The sequence below is a fragment of the Scardinius erythrophthalmus genome (assembly GCF_964197995.2).
Source record: "Scardinius erythrophthalmus genome assembly, chromosome: 13".
NCBI lineage: Eukaryota > Metazoa > Chordata > Actinopteri > Cypriniformes > Leuciscidae > Scardinius > Scardinius erythrophthalmus.
Window position 1 is genome coordinate 30,120,576 of NC_138233.1, and position 19,418 is coordinate 30,139,993.

The following is a 19,418-nucleotide window of genomic DNA, read 5'->3' on the forward strand; positions in this document are numbered from 1 at the left end:
ACTCACATCAAGACGCCGCTGCGGTGGTGGAGTCCATGCAGGAGGAGCAGCGTTTGGCACTGCGTCGCTGTTCAGCGCGAGCTGTGTGGAGAAGCCCATTTCCACCTCTATTGCGTTGGAAAAGCAATTCCGCGTAAAATGCAGGTTTCACACTCACGGTCTTCCAGGCCAAGTGCATGCAAACATTGGCGCCTAATTTCCAAGTCTGCTGGAAAGCTATGCTGTTCAGCAGTGCTGTTGCACCCAGCACACTACACCTACCACTGTACTAAATACAGATAAATCTACGCTATCTCATCCAAGGGCCTGGTGAGATCGTACCAATGGAGGGCGTGGTGAGCTGGAACCAGCCTACGTCACGCAGTACCGCTTACGTCACGCAGTACCGCAACATCCAATAGGAAAATTCAACTGCAGTAGCCACCGTTCAACCTGAAGAGGGCAGCACTCAGACGTTTTTACACCATATATTGTAGAATTAAAACACTTTATACCCAAATGTCAAAAAAGTTACTCGAATCAATGAACAGCACTAATAAAGCCCCATTCTTACAGATCATTAACTAAAAAAAGTTGGTTTAGGGTTTAGTTACCCTTTAATGTCATATGGAGTTCTTTTTGGACACTTCTATGATGTTTTGTTGACTATATGATCACTGTCTGGAAAAGAGCTACATAAAGATTCATCCAAAATTAATTTGGTTTTGGTTAATTCATTAAAATTAAGTTTGGAACAACATGAGAGTAAAAATAATGACAGAATTTTAAATTTGGGGTGAACTATCCCTTTAAATTTAACTACCACACCCATACTGTCATTTTTATTCAACTATGGTTAAAGTATCATTTCTTTTTCAGCTATTATACGATTTTAATTGCGTTTAGGCTACTGCATCAGCTAGTGTCAGTCAGTCTAGTAAACTCACTGCATCTGCAAAGGGAGTGTATCTGCCATCCCTTCCCCCATCCCCACCACCATCATCACCGCCGGACCAGTGAACACCAGGCTCGGTACATCATTTCACCGTTATGGCAAATGAATTCCCAGAAAACAGAGAAAGAACTGCCAACTCACGCCATGCCAACATAACGTCGTCTCTAGACCTGAGCACGTCTCTAGACCACAGTGTGCAGACGCGGATTTTTAAAATCATTGTCATCGGGGACTCAAATGTGGGTAAGACCTGTTTAACCTTCCGCTTCACCGGCGGAGCCTTCCCTTGCAAGACTGAAGCCACCATCGGCGTGGATTTCAGGGAGAAAGCCGTGGAAATCGAGGGCGAGAAAATAAAGGTGGGATATATTGTCGGGGCTGGTCTCTTTCCGAAGGCCGATATCTCGTTGTGTCACGATTGTATTGTGTTTTTGGGTGGACGTGTGACAGACAGCAGCATCAGGAAGCTCAGTGTTTACATTCTGAGTAATATCAATGTTCTGATCGCATGTTGCATCAAGGCGCCTGGTCATCGTCTTTCATTTCAGACAAATCAAATTACATGCCATAATGTCGATTATTTATTTAAATCATCACACCTGCTATTTCATCTTAATGCACCTCCATGAGTAAATTGGTCAATTGAACACATTTTCAGTGGTCAAAAACCAAAGGATATTAAGATAGATCTTAAATACTTCTTGACTTACAGGCACACAAACTTCAGGCAAAAAACACAAGAAGTGCTTTTTCCCATTTCTGAACTGTCTCTGTTGGCATATACTGTTACAAAGATTGCCAAAGTCAACAGATTTAAATAATAAATCTCAGTGTAAAAATAAAATAATGATGCTACCATCTTTCTAAAGTCATTTTTACCCCGGTGTAATTTGGCTCCAAATCTCAGGTGAAAATTGTCATTTTGACCCCCTCTGCAAAATAGTGGATTATTCAGTAAATATACATCCATGACATTTAATATTTTGGCTTTCATCACTATTAATCTTTGTATTTCTTTAGAAGAAATATTAACAAAATAAAAAATTTGAGCTAGGAATAAATTCTACAATTTGGTTGATTTGACACAGAATGACCCACTAGCATGTTCCACAGCTTCCATCTAGAGCCAGATTGTCCAATAGAATGTTTATGGTATTGTTCAACAATATCTTGTATTTTCATTTATTGTGATTAATACAATAGACTGATGGAAAGGGGATGACATTACATAGATAACACACACATGCACACACAGATGAGATCTATCTATCTATCTATCTATCTATCTATCTATCTCTCTCTCTCTCTCTCTCTCTCTCTCTCTCTCTCTCTCTCTCTCTCTCTCTCTCTCTCTCTCTCTGTGTGTGTGTTCAGTCACCCCTTTAATACATTCATTTTGATAAAATTGTTTGCATGTATCTTGTATGTTATTAAAAATGTATTTTGAGAAAGTTACACATCCATCTAATGCAATAGAAGCCAGTACTAAATATTCCAAATGCATCAACACTGAAATGATCTTTATGTTGAGCCAATTTATGTTGTCATAAATTAAAAAAGGCAAACACTATGACATTTAAAGAGCACAGTCATATACAATTATGAGTAAAGTTCAAAGATTTGACCAGTAATCATTTGGATTTACCGTCACACCTTGAATGCTTAAAAAAATAGCCAAAGTAGATTTATTTATTGTCATGCTAGTTTATTTCTGATGCATCAGTTTTCTCCTTCACCTTCTCTGCAACCTTGAAATTAGTTTCTGTCTTGTTTCTTCTCTAACAGGTACAAGTATGGGACACGGCGGGCCAAGAGCGCTTTCGGAAGAGCATGGTGGAGCACTACTACCGCAATGTGCATGCTGTGGTATTTGTGTATGACGTCACAAAAATGGCCTCATTCCAGAACCTAAAGACCTGGATTCAGGAGTGTAACGGGCACGGGGTGTCATCCTCAGTGCCTCGTGTTCTGGTGGGAAACAAATGCGATCTAGTTGACCATATCCAGGTCCCTTCCAACACTGCCCTTAAGTTTGCAGATTCCCATAACATGCTACTGTTTGAAACATCAGCCAAAGATCCCAAGGAGAGCCAGAATGTGGACTCCATTTTCATGTGCCTGGCATGTCGTCTAAAAGCACAAAAGTCCCTGATCTACAGAGACGTGGAGAGAGAAGACGGCAGAGTGAGGCTGACGCATCCGCCCGATCCTAAGAGTACATGCCCATGCTGAGGACCTTAAACTGTGGAATTATTAACATTGATGATAATTCAGTGCAAGAATGTGCCTGCAACTCATTTTAGTTACTTTACGTCATGAACTATCCCTGTGTGTGTGTGTGTGTGTGTGTGTGTGTGTGTGCTTATCTTAAAACGTTGTTGTTGTTGTTTATTTTTCTATTTTCAATTACACCATCGCTAAAAGACAAATCCCACAAAACTGGTCGTATTTCATCTCAAAATCAAAGGAAATAAATGAGACAGAAAATAATGCCACTTTTCCATTGTGACATTATTTTCATGACAAGCACATTTCTCCCAAAAATTACATTACTGCCCTAGTGAAAAATAAATATACTAAAATATATTTGAAATACCTGTATTTTATGCTAAGTATATTACAAATACATTTACATGTTAGGTACTTAATACAGTATAAATACCATCCTGCAATTGTACTTTTGGTATATTAAATTGGTATACTTAAAGTCTGCTAAACTTTTTTTTTTTTTTACTTAATGTACTTTAGTTATCCAGAAATAGTGCTGAGGTTCTTATAACTTAAGTATATTTAATTGTGCTGAAATGGAACCATTTCAAGTAAACTTAAATATCTAGCATTTAAAGACTAATACTGATCATACTATCCTTACTAATAGTGATATTAAAACACATATTAAGCTTAATATTAAGAAATGTGCATTGTGCAATAAAGAAGTACTCCAAATAAAGTTTAATTGTAATGTTTATATCAGTAAGTCTTAAGCGATATGTCAGTAAATATGTTAATGGTTTTCTAGGATACTTAGTATGAAATAAATGTACTTTAAATACATTTTGGTATAGGTTTTTTTCACTAGGGTGTAATGGGGGAAAAAAATCTTATTTTCATTGTTGTAATGCAAAACAATATATTATTATTAAGTATTTTAAAGTATAAGTATTATTAAGCATTAATTTTATAATTACAAAAAAGAAGTAGTTTACTCAAAAGTAAAACATCAAGTACATTATTTTGAGATTTCTGGCAAGGAAAAATTAGAAAAAACTGCAAAAAAAAGATATAATAGCCCTTCAATATGCTTCATTTTTGTCATCCAAACAGAATGCGAGCTAGACAGGTTTACACAATATTTCATGCCTGTGTAGAAGAATGATTTTCAATCCCTCATACTTAATTCAGGGTGCACTTTATCCGCATAAATACCACTTATGAGTAACCTTTCAAGGATTGAGAAAACGTGACATTTGTTAGATTTACAGTCATTTGGTTCTGTCACACATTCATTTAAATTCATTCATGGGCATCACACAACATCTCCAACATAATTGGCTGATGGTCTTAAAGGGACAGTTCACCCAAAAGTAAAAGTTCTGTTATCAATTACTCCCAGTCAGGTTGTTCTAAACCTGTATGAGTATCTTTGTTCTGTTGAACACACACACAAATAAAAATGATATTTTGAAGAATGCGGATAACCAAACTGTTTCTGGTCCCCAGTGACCTCCATAGTATTATTTTGTATGGAAGTCAATGGGGACCAGCGACTGTTTGGTTATCCGCATTCTTCAAAATATATATATTTTTTGTGGTTGTTCAACAGAACATAAAAATGTTTAGAACAACTTGAGGGTGAGTAAATGATGGCAGGATTTTCATTTTTAGGTGAGCTATCCCTTTAAGGTTTCAGCCGTCAGGAACTGCACATGGAATCCAAACCCTCCAGTACTGCAGTTTCAGAGTTTTTACAATGATCATTTAAATGTTTGTATTGCCTTAAAACATATTCATTTCTTTTTCCTAGCCTTGTGGTTACTCCATGCTAAAATATTTCTAACATTAACCCTCACTAACAGCATGTATGTATTTGAAACTCATTCAAATTATGAAACATATTCTGATAGTTAGTTAGCATTAAATAGTTTAGTGACCCAACAAAATGCTTAATGTAATCTGATATTTTTCATAATTCACCACAAACGTGTGGGAAGATTTATGTGGCATCACAGTATTTCACCATCTTAAAGTGGTTCTTCCAAATGCATAAAGGCTTTGATTTCTACAAAAGCAAGGTTCAAACAGGCTAATTATTATTACATTTCAATTCAAAAGAACCAGAAAATAATGTTATTAACATGACAATTTGGCGGTGTGAGTGTTTGTGGAAATGTTGATTATGGAAAAAGAGTGTAATTTGGTGCCCCTGTAAGTTTGTTTTAGTTATTATAACCTCTATCCACTGCCATTTCTGTTCTGTTTTTTTTTTTTTTTTTGGTTCTACAGGAGAAGTTGCTGTTTTTTGTATGTGTGGTTTCAAATGTAATTCAGATTCATAAGAGAATTCTCTGGTTTCAATCGTTTTAGCCTTATATCTGCTGAAGACATTGAAGCCTTATGATTTGTCTTGTTTTGTGCCATTGTATGCTCTCACATGTTACAATATGTATGTTAGGTTTTGAGCACCAAATTAAATCTCACATATCCTGAGAAATGGCTAAGCTTTAAAACAATTATTGGAGTTTTTTAATCAAGAGAAAAATTATGAACTGATTAAATGATTTTCAAATGCACTACACAATATTGTTATCATATTATGCTGAAAAGAGTTACAAACGCTTGTAAAATCCTACTCTGCTGAAATTATTCATGGAATTATTGTGGACAGTATTAACAATTATAATAGACTAACATTATGCAACAATAATCATCCTGTTGTAATAAATGCTAAAAAGATTAATAGATAAATTTGCAATGTAAAGAGAGGAGTTTAACATTAATTTTTAGGATGTAGAAAAAAATATTTATAATTATAGAAATAATTTTTCACTGTACTAAATATAAACAAATGGAAAAAGCCATAATAAATCTTACCCAGAGTGCTTATGTAATCAGTTGTATTTTTAAATAAAAACAGGCGATAGAATATTAGACTGATTTTTGCATTCACAGAACAGGTAATGGATTTAAAAGTGAAATTAAACTTTAGTCAAAAGTGCCTATGGTTAAGATATACTCTCAGGCCTGGTTTCACAGACAGGGCTTAGATTAAGCCAGGATTAGGCCTTAAATTAGAACTGCATTTAAGATTTTATAAACTTTGAAAAAAAACTGAAGTGCATCTTGATATAAGCATGTGAAACCGGGCATATGTGTATTCTCATACTCTATTAAACAATGGCTCCAAAATCTCTCCATATATGAATAAAAATATATTAATAATACAATAAATATAAACTACACTGTTAATTATTTCCCTGTTAAATAACAGGAAATTACTGGCAGCAGGGTTACCATTATTTTCCTGTTATTTTAACAGTTTATTACTGTTAATGTTTTTTTACAGTGCACTCCCCGTAATGTTTTTCAACAGGAATTTACTGTGAATCACAGAAAAAAACAGGAAATAACTGGCAGCAGTGTTACCATTATTTTCCTGTTAAATCACTATTTATTTTATTTCCATTAAATATTAATTATTTTTAGCATAGTAACATGTACCACTGATTGTTATAGACATATTCTAGCTTGAGTTAATACAAGAATAGGCATAATCCATCAGATAACACTTAAGTGAAAGAAAACGAATAGTTCCGTGTTGAAATTAACTTTTTTTTTATTGTAATACAAACACTGAAAGGTAAAATACATACAAATGTAGGCACACATGGATCAGACCAATCACAGATATCATGTTCATTGCTTACATCTGTGGTCGCTGGACGGAAAACAACTGTGTCTGTCTTAAACTAGCAAGATAGGGCCCTAAACCTCAACATTTAATGTTCCCTGAACTGCTGCTAAAATTCATCCAAAAAGACTCAAACCAAGGATATACACTGTGACTCCTGGTCACATAAAAATGTTACACATAGGCTCAGATTAATCACTAACAAATCTCATTTTCTCATGTTCATGGCTTAAAAAGTAGCAAATACATTTTTAAACCCACATACATTGTTCATTATAACAAAATAGTGAACCTCAACACTTAGTGTTACCTAAACCACTAAAATTCAACATGTATGAATACATTCAAACCAATACTTAACACTTAAAGGAGAACTCCGGTCAATTTTAACATTGAGCTCATTTTTTTGTACATTTGGAGTGCTGTCAATACAGAGAACAACGACAAAAATCGGTGTATTGATGAAGAGTTCCATTAAAGGAGAACTCCGGTCAATTTTAACATTGAGCTAATTTTTTTGTACATTTGGAGTGCTGTCAATACAGAGAACAACGACAAAAATCGGTGTTACCTACACCGATTCACTCAGAAGGAATCACTCACATTTTCTGTGCACTTGTAATGACACATCAAGGATGTTAAGAGCCTAAAAGCAGGTTTAGTACTTGCCCCATTGAAGTCAACAGGCTGCAAACTTTAAAAATAGAATAACTCGGTGTAGGCAACACCGATTTTTGTCGTTGTTCTCTGTATTGACAGCACTCCAAATGTACAAAAAAATGAGCTCAATGTTAAAATCTACCGGAGTTCTCCTTTAATGGAACTCTTCATCAATACAGAGCAATAAACAATAAAAACACTGTCACTGCTTAGAACACTAACCATTTTCTCAAAGCACACAATGAGGATCCTTTGCAAAGTCTTGGGTCTGTATGAGAGAGAGAGAGAGAGAGAGAGAGAGAGAGAGAGAGAGAGAGATGAGTTCCATAATTTCAATTTTTTTATCCAAAATTATATCACATGGCTTGACCTAACAAAAGCTAATTTTAGAAACAGAGCACAAAACAGACAGAATAACATAAAATAATAGAAAGTGTGACAATTCATTGAAAGAACAAAAAAAGAATGGAAAAGAGCAAAAGAGCATGGAAGAGGAGTTCAGCATTCTAACTTTGAAAGGCAGTTGAGAATGAACATTAGAATGAATTTCCCCAGTCTCCTGAGTCATTGCTGTTTGAACATATGTGTAATGTATACATCTTACTCACCATTTTCAAATGAAATCCCACTGAAAGTCCATGAGCTTGCGCAAGAGGCTGGCGACGTGTGAATTGACAGTTCTTCCTTTTTTCCCCTTTGCAGCCTTTGTCCCTTTTTCTGGGTTTATCCCCACAAAGTGTCTGAAAAATTATACACTGGTTAAAAATCTAGTAATTCACACAGACTAACAGCACAACAAAGACAACAAATGTACATGAACTATCCTCAACATGCACTATCTTCTTGCCTGAATATTGTAAGTTGCACTAAAACTTTCTAACTTTCTTTTTTGGGACGATTTCAACTTTCTAAATAAAGTTAATTGCTAAATCCCATCACCAGACCTGTTGAAACCATGCTTGAGCCACAGCTAGGCCAGAAAAAATCCAGGTGTTAACAGACAATATCTTACCTCTGGATGAATTCAAGCGTGCAGGCTGCCTCCTCCTGGTACTGTAGGTTAAAAATGTAAAAACAGGAAAAAAAAGACGCCAGAACCTGTCACAAATGTGGACTGGATCCCTTCGCAAATGATTTGGCCCTCAAGGCTGAGCATCCAGCGCTGGAAGCGGCTTCCCGTTTCTCCTGAAACAGAAACGTTTTAAATGTCAAATTTCTGTTTTAGTTTTCATTTTGAATACAGTTTAGTTTGATACCATTGAATTCACTACATACAACACTAAAGCCAACTGTCTTATCTAAAACCAACTTACCAAGAAGTATCAGACGAGGAGTTGCGGGTATTGAGAGTGAACTCTCAAGGTCAGCTGCAGTGGCATATCCCTAGGACACAGAACAAATTAAACACAATATTAATGACATAAGACTACCACTGAGTGAGATATATATATATATATATATATATATATATATATATGAACAATACTATCCTTATGATGTCTGTAAATATGTCCCTTCAGACCAGCACATTTTTTAAATGTCCTTTGGCAATTAGGCATACAGCACTGCAGTACTAAATTGGGTATGTTGCTGTGAATTTTTATGTGCCTCACATAGGCCACAGAGGTGGCTGACTGTTGTCCACAAATTTGGCAAGAAAACATTATGCAAACCAATTAGACTTATTGATAGATTAACAGTAAATTGCTAGATTAAAGCAAGAAACCATTCAAATTCCCACCTGGTTCTGAGATATAAATCCTGGGATATCATCTTGAACAGCAGTGTGATCAGGGGTGGTACCCTGCATCTGCATCTGTAATAAAAAAAAATAAAAAATTGTAAACATTGATCTACAACTCAATGATAATCAAAACAGCAAAAAAATAAAAATAAAAAATAGGGTGCACTATGCCAATGCAATTAAAAGAGAATAGCTGTTCACATAGCTAGATACTGCACTAGCCCGATCAGTAGTAGCTGTTTTTGCTGGATTTACATTGATAGGCTAAAACCTGCACATAAAATCACACCAGCATGTCAGGTAAGTTAGCCCAAACAGCTATAATCCATCAAAGACGAGCAGCAGACATGAATTCATCAAATAAAAAAAAAAATTCATCAGTAAACAGAATCAGATTTATGTTAGCCGTTTGATTTTCAGGATGAATCTGCTTTAACCAGACGTGCACATGGAAAGAATGCCACACAAACTTGACAACGGGAATGCTACTTAAACGTTATAGGCCTAACGTTAGCCTATTGTTTATTTAGATCGTATACATAAATGGACATTAAAATAAGCGCATTTCTAAAATTAATGGACAAACTATCGAAATGTTGCTAGCTTGAATCACCTTGGCTCATTAGCAGTTATTCATGTGGTGAAAGTCCGTGGCGTTTAGTATAACGTCACATCAACATCACTGATATATGTTAAAACTATGCATGACTTTCAAAAAACTCTTTAATCTCACCTGATTATTGTGATTTTGGTCGATGTAACCACCGCGATCTTCAGACATGGATCTCCGTGTTCGTTGCAGGTTCAAATGCCGCCTTCTACGCTCCTTCCCAGATTGCAAAAAAAATACTGTATGAACATGTTATTTCAGATAGTGGCGCCAAATAAAGTGGCGCATGCCTGCGTGCTGCGTGTCATACGGATATTTACACCGTGTTCAGAAATAACAGCGGAGACAGACATTGGGAGCGCAGTTCCTCAACTAAATGTAGGCTATAGGCCGTCTCGCGTAAAATCCGGAGTGTAGGGTATTAATAAAAGGCTATTTACACCCACGATAACAAACACATTTGCGTATGCGCAGAAAACACCGCAAACTTTCTTATTTCTGTCTGTGGAATAGGCTATGCAATATTATTCTTGATAACATTTGCAGTAGAGAAATCGGGTGTTTATTTGTCTAAACTTCATTCAGTAAATGCATACAATATTTAGTTTGTTAGTAATGGATTGCCACCGTCGACGAATGAATCAGTCGTTGTTTAGCAACCTAAAAAAAAAAAAAACCGAAATGAAATTGCTAACTTCTCTACTGATAAATAATAGCCTAAATTTTTTTATAATGAGCATAAAATTGCATATCAGCATTTATCTCCATACATACCAGAGTCAGACCATCGTACTCGATCCGACATCTTGAATTTTCGATTTTGCGGTTAAATAACAAAAATGAGGTGTTATTTAACAATGAGGTGTTAAATAACAAAAATGAGGTGTTATTTAACATATATTTCCTAAAAATAACAGTAAGGCGCAGTTACTTAAAATAACAGGGTAATCATGTTGAAATTTGGGTGTAAATTAACAGAAACATTTAACAGTGTATATAATAAAAACGTTTTGTATTTATTGCATTTCAAAATCTATGTGCAAGGTATTTGCGTGCATATTGAATAATGTGTGCTATAGAAATATGTCTATGGCCTGGTTTCACAGACAGGGCTTAGATTAAGCCAGGATTAGGCCATGGTTTTATTAATTTAAGTAGCTTTTATAAACCTGTCTTAGAAAAAAAAAAAAAAACACATCTTGAGACAAAACAATGGCACTGACATATTTTAAGATACTGTATGTTAGTGCACGTTTCTTTGAGGTAAAACAGCTCAGACATTAATTTTAGTCTGGGACTAGGTTTAAACCTTGTCTGTGAAACCGTGGGTAAATGTCATATATTTTAAAGTTAAACTCATAATTAGTTTGCAGCCTGTAATTGGTACACTCAAACACAAATGCGCATAATCAACACAAACTATAATAGGCTATCTCTTTAACATCATCATACACAATAATCATCAATGTCAACTCTCCACATTTGATTTTTTACTCATTATGTAATTCATGTGCCGTTTGGCAAAATGGAGAAACAAGTTGTTGTAACTGTTGTCTCTTTAAAAACTTTTATGAAATATACTTAAAAAGTGTTCAAATAATTTAATTTTAATCTATATAACATTCCCTGTCATTTCCTTTGATGAGCACGTGCTGGAGTGGCGTGCTGGAGCTGAAATGCGTTGATGACACAGACAGTAGATGTCGCTGTTTACACGCTCGCCGTAATGACTCAGCGTGAGAGACTTTTATTTTGAAACATACTTGTTCGCTTTAGCCTGATTTACTCTGTCTGTTGTATCGCTACTAGCAGACATTCGACCGTTCGGCGGTACCGCGGTTGCAGCGGGTCTTTGGGCTCGGATCTGTCGCTGTGGACGGGCCGGAGATGGCGGAGTACAGTCAGACGGGTATATTAACAGCCCTGCTGCTGTTTACTGTGGTAACACTGAAGGATATTTATGTGGGCCGCAACAGCATGATTCAACAAGACAGCGCCGTACCCGACATGCACACACAGAGACCGAACAAACACACATTATACACTGGTCCGGTTCTCAAGTTCCAGTTCTGGTGAGAGACTCCACAGACATTCATGTTATTCAGTGTTTTCACTTTCTGTTTAAAGGACAAAGGAGGTGATAAGCTAATACGGCTAACACACCATGCCCGAAAAAAAAATATATAAATATAAATATACATTAAAATAATTATAACCTGTATAACATTTCTATTTACACAATAAAGAGTATGAACTGAGATAAATTGGGCCCATGTTTTGTCATGGGATGAATGCCAAAAGATTTACGTAAAGCGCAATTTACGTCATTCCACCCTTTAAATACGTTATAATCATAAAACATCTTTTACAACTCATGCATATGTAACTTATGTACATGATTTAACATCATTGCTGCAACAAAAACTGCTCAGGTTATCGTGCATTCTTGTCTTTACGTGAAATGCTGAAACCAGCAGATTATTATAAATCTGTTTAAAGCTAATAAGGATTTCATGGCTCCCTTTTGCAGTCTATGACTGCTCCTGTTAAAACACAATATATCCAAACACAATGAGCGACATATTAGACTTTAATATTTTATCTCTTTTTCTGATGAAGCTAGATGTTGTTGAATATTATCTAAGTGAAAGTGGTTTTAAATAATAATATTTTTGTAGCATTTTTTTCTCACTCACAGTGCATGTAATATTTAGCACCAGCATCCCACCATCTTAGGTCAAACAATTGTAATTTTCACAACATTTTTTACAACCTCTCTCTGCATTTAGAATTGTCTGTCTACTGTACTTTAAAAGTCACCATGAAATAAATGAACAACTCTTATTTTTTATAGTGTATTTATTATTAATGGTTTGCCCATACAATTCATGTGCTCTCTTAATCTTAAATCAAAATAACTTCCTATCCCTCTTGCAGTGACAGCTCTTCTCTTACTGATGTGAGGGCGGGACAACCTGTCACTCACATGAGATCCTCCAATAGCAAGCCACAACCATCCAATCATTTCCTTGTGATAAAATCAAGCCACACCCTAAATGTTTTTCTTGTTTGAGAAGCCGTTTCTCTGTTATACGTCACAATAGGGAAGACAATTAGCCTGGCAAGCCAGACCTACATCAAGATGTTAGGTCTGGAAACTCACCATAGTCACGGCTCAATCCGAGGGGCGGGATAAACGGCTGTCTTTCAAATTCCCTCTGCACGCAATAGGACAGCGCTTCAACCAACCAGAGCGTTTTCCCAACAGCGGAGCTAGTTGAAAGATTCAACTTTTGCCATATCTGGCCGGCAAAACGACGAACACATCTTCCTTTTTTTAAGAATGACTTAATTGCCGTTCTTTGCTCTTTTCCCAAAGAAAAGCTTAACTCCAAGTCCTCCAGAGTCGCGGCCAAAGCCGATTCGAAAGACTGTTGTTCTCCATCAGCAGCCGCCATTCTTTGTTTTCAAGTAGCAGCAGCCAGGTAACCGTCGCAACTCTGTCATGTATGTTAAGCCCGCCCCCGCCTAGCCTACTCTATACACAACGTGATTGGCCTGACCCAATCTGGGTTTTTGCAGCGAGAAGGTTTATTGAGAGTTGCTAGACGTACCTGGCTGCGAAATACATTTTGCTGCCGCTAGGGTGCGTCTAGATTTCTAGGCTAGAAGACAATACGATCGTAACTAAAGTCTCATGCCGACTTTTAGACTTCTATATGTAAATGACCTCTGTTATGATTGGATGACATCATGTACCAGTGTAGACCATTTTCTCATAGGTGTCATTGATATATAAATGTACATATGGAAGTAACGCTAAATCTTTTCTTCCAGTTTGTGAAGTACATCAGTTGCGAGTGTAACGCATTATCAAAAAAGAAAAAATGCAGGGTGGAGCTTGTTTCTTTGTACCGGTTGTTAATTGTATGATCAAATGATTGGAGATGACCTCACTAGAGAGAAGAGACAGTTATGACATTTTGATTTAACATTACTAAGTCAAAAATAATATATGCAAAAATATCTTCATATTCATGGCCATTTCTTAAGTGATAATCTCGGCCATGTACTGTGTTTGTTTTCAGTATATCCTGAGGGTACAGTAAGGTGTTCCAGGAGTACTCCCGGTCCATCAGCCAGCTGTACCCGGACATCCGAATCGAGGGAGAGAATTACCCTCCCAAACCCATCAACAAGTGAGAGCATTTTTCCAGATGTAATGGAATTGACACTCTGTCAGAAAGTGGTTTAGTCCTGCCTTAACTCGTCATGTGTCTTCCTCTGCAGATACTTAGGAAACTTCATCTCTTATTTCAAACTGCTTGCCATCGCTTTGATTGTGACTGGACAAAATCCTTTTCAAATGTTTGGAATGGACACTCCAAGAATATGGTCCTGGGGACAGGAGAATAAGGTAATGTTGTTGAAAATAGTGCTTGGACTCTAACCTGGTTTTATAGCGGAGTCGAGGCTGAAGATAGACTTTCACCGTGTCATAGTTGAACTGACGCTTAAGCCTGTTTTGAGGAATGAGCAGCATTTCAGAGCCGTAACCACATTGTTCAGTTTGAAGGGCATGAATTGGCAGAATGTATACGATGGCCTATTGATTTCAAACACCCGTGTTAAAGATGTAAAATAAATTTTTAGGACAGCCTGGTTACATCAGCAGAAAAGTCGTTTCAAAGCTGGACATTCATTTTATGGAACTGTTATGAAAACAAACTGTTATGAAAACAAACATGCACTGATGAATCATGCTCCATGAGACCGCAGGTAAAATATTAACCGATAATATCATAGCCTAATTATTACCATTTTATTAAATCCTGTTTCTACATTATTATTATTCCAAGCTCAATATGCTGTTTCACTTTGAAATATTCCATATTATGTCACATATTACAGTCTTTAATCAAAAGTGGCAGAGGTTTCACATCATGGCATTTAGTCAAGAGACACATGGTGTTATTGATGCTCATCTGGCACTGTATATATATATATATTAGAGGTGGGCATAGATTAATTTTTTTAATCTAGATTAATTTTGAAATTAATCTAGATTAAAATGGCTCATTTGAATTCTGCCGAAGACATTCAGAATATGTGTGCTACCCAAATAATGACTATAAAAGTAAGTCTTTGTGAACGGGTTTCTCAAGCCAGGTGGCGCATTAGACCAGGGGCTCATCTCCTGTTTCCAAAATGCATCACAAACTGCTTGAGAAAGCTGTTCTACTCATAGACTGTAAAAAGTTACTACTGTACTGTTACCGTCCGTAGGCAACATTAGGTAGGCCTATGTTATTATCAACTACTATAGGCTATCAATAAGGGATGGGCGATATGGCCTAAAATCTATATTGTGATATACATTGCAGCCTCTTGCGATAACGATATTATAATAAAACCATTTCAGAACAGGTTACACAGACCCTGCTAAACAACTGCTAAATGTTTTTTTTTTTAAAGGGTGCATGTAGTTTTGAGAACATATATTGTGCAAAACTGTAAGTATACAACATCATTTTGCAGATAAATAAAATTTAAGTACACTAGCTGCAGAGATCTTAAGTAGGTCTAATGTTTATTATGGCTTGGAGCTTATGAAACCCCAAATTTAAAATTAGAATATTCTAACTGATGTCTTTTCAGTTAAAAAGAAACACGACAACGATTCTTTAAATCGGGCGCAGACAGAGATTATGTTCTACAGTACACCACTCAGATATATTGGGAATAATACGCGCGCGCTGGTATTCAGTGATAGCCTATGTTTCGATTTGAATTTGAGGTGGTAGAACGGATTAGTCGTGTGTTAACTTACCGAACTGTTACACCACACAGTCTACGTCGGACGGCTTAAATCCGAACCAAGTCCAAATAATGAATGTTGCACCGATCTTTTACACCAGCTTTAACTTTCAGCCGTGTTTACTTAAGATGACGACGAATATGATGCGTTGCAGCCGGGTGTACCTCGCGGCCGCGGGTAGATTGCGTCATCATAGCTTGTGTAGTAGAGCCATCTCCCAACCCAACTTGGAGAATAGATTAACGGCGATATTTTTTTTATCGCGCGATAAGAGTCTCGCGTTAACGCAGCGCGTTAACGCCGATAACGGCCCACCACTAATATATATATATATGAAGACTTCAGATGCAAAAGCCTCTAAGTGCCATCTGAAATTTTCTTCTAGAATGATCATTTTTATCAAGCTTGTATGTTTGTTCACTTATTTCATTTTAATGGCAATAAAAATTACCTATTAAATGTCATTAAAGTGAAATTACTGAACTTAAATATACAAGCTTGATAAAAATACTAATTTTAGAAGAAAATTTCAGATGGCACTTTGACGCTTCTAGACTATCTCTTCTTGACTATCGAAGAATAAAATGGGACTTGGTTCTGTGCATCCATTGTTGACTGGATTGAGTCAGATCTGAATGAAAGCTTGCAGCCAATTGTCAGAAAAGTGCGGGTTTAAGCAGAAAAAAATGATTGGAGAAAATTGTCAGAAGTCTGTCATTTCACTGGAAGATTTTGATTAAGAAGTACAATATCTAAAAGAATTACAAACTGAAACATATGCACAGATTAATTGTCCACATTGAGATCAATTACAGAGATGGGGTGAATTTACATTTCGTGCCAACTGCGTTTTGTCCACTGTCTTCGTAGTGGTTTTAAACAGGAAGCAATCTAAATCTGGAGGAAAGTTTCTCACGGTTGATGGTCTGTTTTGCAGATTTTCTCCTGCCTTATGGCATTCTTCCTTAGCAACATGTTGGAGACCCATTTCCTCTCGACAGGAGCTTTTGAGGTTACATTGAATGGTAATGTCATTTGGATGACCACTCCACTCGAAAAAAAAAAAAAAAAAAACTTTAAAATATATATATATATATATGAACAATATATGTATGTCACAGATGCATAACTATCTTTCTGTTTTAGATGTACCAATTTGGTCCAAGTTGCAATCTGGATACGTGCCCAACATTCAGGAGCTTTTCCAGATTTTGGATAACCACCTTAAGATGAATCAGGTTGACAAGATGAACTTTCCTTCACCGTAGAGCTGTTGTTTTTGCCAAGAGACATGTAAGTGGTAAAACCTGTACAATGATGTCACCGTGTGTGTCACAGCATGTTTTCTGTTGTTGCTGCTTTCAGTACAGGTGTTTCCCTTGACTTACAGAGTATATGCAAAACTTGAATCTGTTGCTTGCATGGTATTTCAGTATGGAATTTACACCCTTGTTCAAAAGTTCGAGGTCAGAAAGATTGTTTTTGAAAGTCTCTCATGCTCACCAAAGCCCTGTTCGGACAGCACTAGTTTACTAGGGGGACGTTAGAGAAATTTGTGTTTCACAGACGTGCGTTGCTATTTTAATCCCGTCTGAATCTTCCAAGACTGTTTTTCTCCCACAACCTCTGTAAAAATTCCAGAGTAGTATGTGGTTTCAAATCCAGCATTTGTGAAGGATAAAGAACCAGCTCTAGAGTCATTTGCTCATGAATTGGACTAAACAGCTCATGCTGTATGTTTGGTTTAATGTGTTTTTAAAAAAAACTTGAGTAAAATTTTTTATTTAACTAATTTCATCACTACTTGATGCTGCGTTGCACATGTTTAGGACACGTCAATCAACATGCATAACACCGTCAAATGTCCTCTCATCTGCAGGTCTCCGGAGCCGTTTCTCTGTTCAGAGGGATTGTGGACTGTGGCATAATGAAGGCCTGCGCTGAAAACACACGCTGTGAGCGCAGACTCGATGCTCAGCCACCACACACACTCCTCCTGCCCAGTGACGCGCATCTTCAGATCGACTACATCTCTGCAGAGCATCAAACTTTATGCATTTGTAGTAGGAGAGTCACATGAGAGATAAAGGCACTTCATTTATTACTCAATGCTGAAGTTAGGTTTTTTTTATGTGTTTTTTTTTGGTCAGGGTAGTTCTGTTTGTAACAAGTGCTTTCTCGAGGGCAACTGTGATGTTTTCTTAATGTAAATGGCCTTTAACATGATCATTTGTTTGCACTGGTGTAGACTGTACTGTACTCGGGGGAATCTGACCTTTTTAATTAGTGGGAATGTCTGTGTACTGCGGAAACATGCAGGGTTTTTTTTTTAGAGTGAGCTAATGTTTTCTTTTTTAATGCTTGAAGTGGTACATTTTTGTTGTGTTTGTCACAGGTTTGCTGGTTAGATTTACTGCATGTGAATGAAGGCCAGATCTTCTGACTTAAACTGTATACACTGCCAGAGTGACCTGTGAAATCGTCTGCAGTCGTCTTAATGATAGTGTGATTGAGTGTTGCATATCAGAAGATGTGAATGGGATCTCTAAAGACATCCACTATTTTTCCAGCTCTCTCCATATAGATGTGGCGGCAAGCAATGTACCCTGATAGTTTAGTGTATCTGTGAATTTGTAACAAAAGTGATACTGATAGTTTGGATTAAGTTGCATTGAGAGAAGAAATCGTACTCTATTTCACAGTGACATAAAATAAAGATTCAAATATATATAAAAAAAAAATGTGATTGTGAATTATTATTTTCTAATGAGGTGCATTAGATTGTTCAAAATCGTCATGAGACTGAAGTTGCAAGTTTTTTCTTCCCTATTGTGATAGACTGTAGTGGCCAAAAGTGATGTTCGGAGGGGATATTGTTTTTAATGACCCTACAAGTTCAATTAAACCATCAAAATATGAGGAAAATATTTTATGTTTATTAAATATTTTATTTTTGAGGGAAGAACAAAACACTATACTTGGTTCAGGTATTTATCTGATAAAATGATTTGGCAAAAAAAGGTTGTTTATATATATGTCTTTTTTTCTTTTCTTTTTTTTTAATAATTCGCAAAACAAAAAGCTTACAGGAAAAAGCATGCATTGACGACAACAATCAGTTCTTAATATTTATATATTTTTGTTTCTCTCGTTTTTGCATTTGTAGATAATTTCTTTGAATGAGAGCCTGATCAAAAATTATGTATGCACAATATAGTATTGTCAATTATTTTTATTTTTTTTTCAAATTTTATACAAAAAAAAAATCATAACTGATATAATGCATATTTTTGAGTCATGAACAGTGTCTTTAAACAAGTTTTAGTTATTAAATAACATTGTTTAGTGTTAAAGTGTTTAGTTTAATTTTTTTTACTTTGAATGTCAGGCGGTAAAACCACATAGTTGTATATATAGTTGTACCACCTGACGTGGAAAGTGTACCAACTTACCCATATTTGAAATGAGCAGTTTTGACCAGTATTTGAGAGAGATCTACAAATCTTTTCACTGCCACAAGGATCATGATGCATTATCATGTTTACTGTTAGTAACTTGTCAATTCATTATAAAAAAGCCATGTTTGCAGTTGTGCCATCCTGACATACAAATTTGTTTGTATGAAATGTTTCAAACTTAAAATGATGCCATAGTATTTCGTTTTTATTTTTTTATTATTAATATTATTAAGAAACCATCTTGGGGGTTTAAGATAACAAAACATAAAATAAAATGTATTATTTA

The 19,418-nt window shown here is 36.1% G+C and overlaps 2 protein-coding genes across 2 annotated transcripts; both read left to right on the forward strand.

The window, feature by feature from the left end:
* Window positions 1-900: 900 nt before the first annotated feature.
* Window positions 901-3,551, forward strand: rab33a (RAB33A, member RAS oncogene family). Its single transcript, XM_081381887.1, has 2 exons — window positions 901-1,293; window positions 2,720-3,551. The coding sequence occupies exons 1-2, from the start codon at window positions 1,030-1,032 to the stop codon at window positions 3,164-3,166; spliced, it is 711 nt and encodes a 236-aa protein (XP_081238013.1). The 5' UTR covers window positions 901-1,029; the 3' UTR covers window positions 3,167-3,551.
* An 8,059-nt stretch (window positions 3,552-11,610) lies between these two features.
* selenot2 (selenoprotein T, 2) lies at window positions 11,611-18,405 on the forward strand. The gene is made up of 6 exons (XM_081382471.1): window positions 11,611-11,928; window positions 13,945-14,055; window positions 14,147-14,273; window positions 16,612-16,699; window positions 16,821-16,967; window positions 17,554-18,405. The coding sequence occupies exons 1-5, from the start codon at window positions 11,744-11,746 to the stop codon at window positions 16,940-16,942; spliced, it is 633 nt and encodes a 210-aa protein (XP_081238597.1). The 5' UTR covers window positions 11,611-11,743; the 3' UTR covers window positions 16,943-16,967; window positions 17,554-18,405.
* The last annotated feature ends 1,013 nt before the right edge of the window (window positions 18,406-19,418 follow it).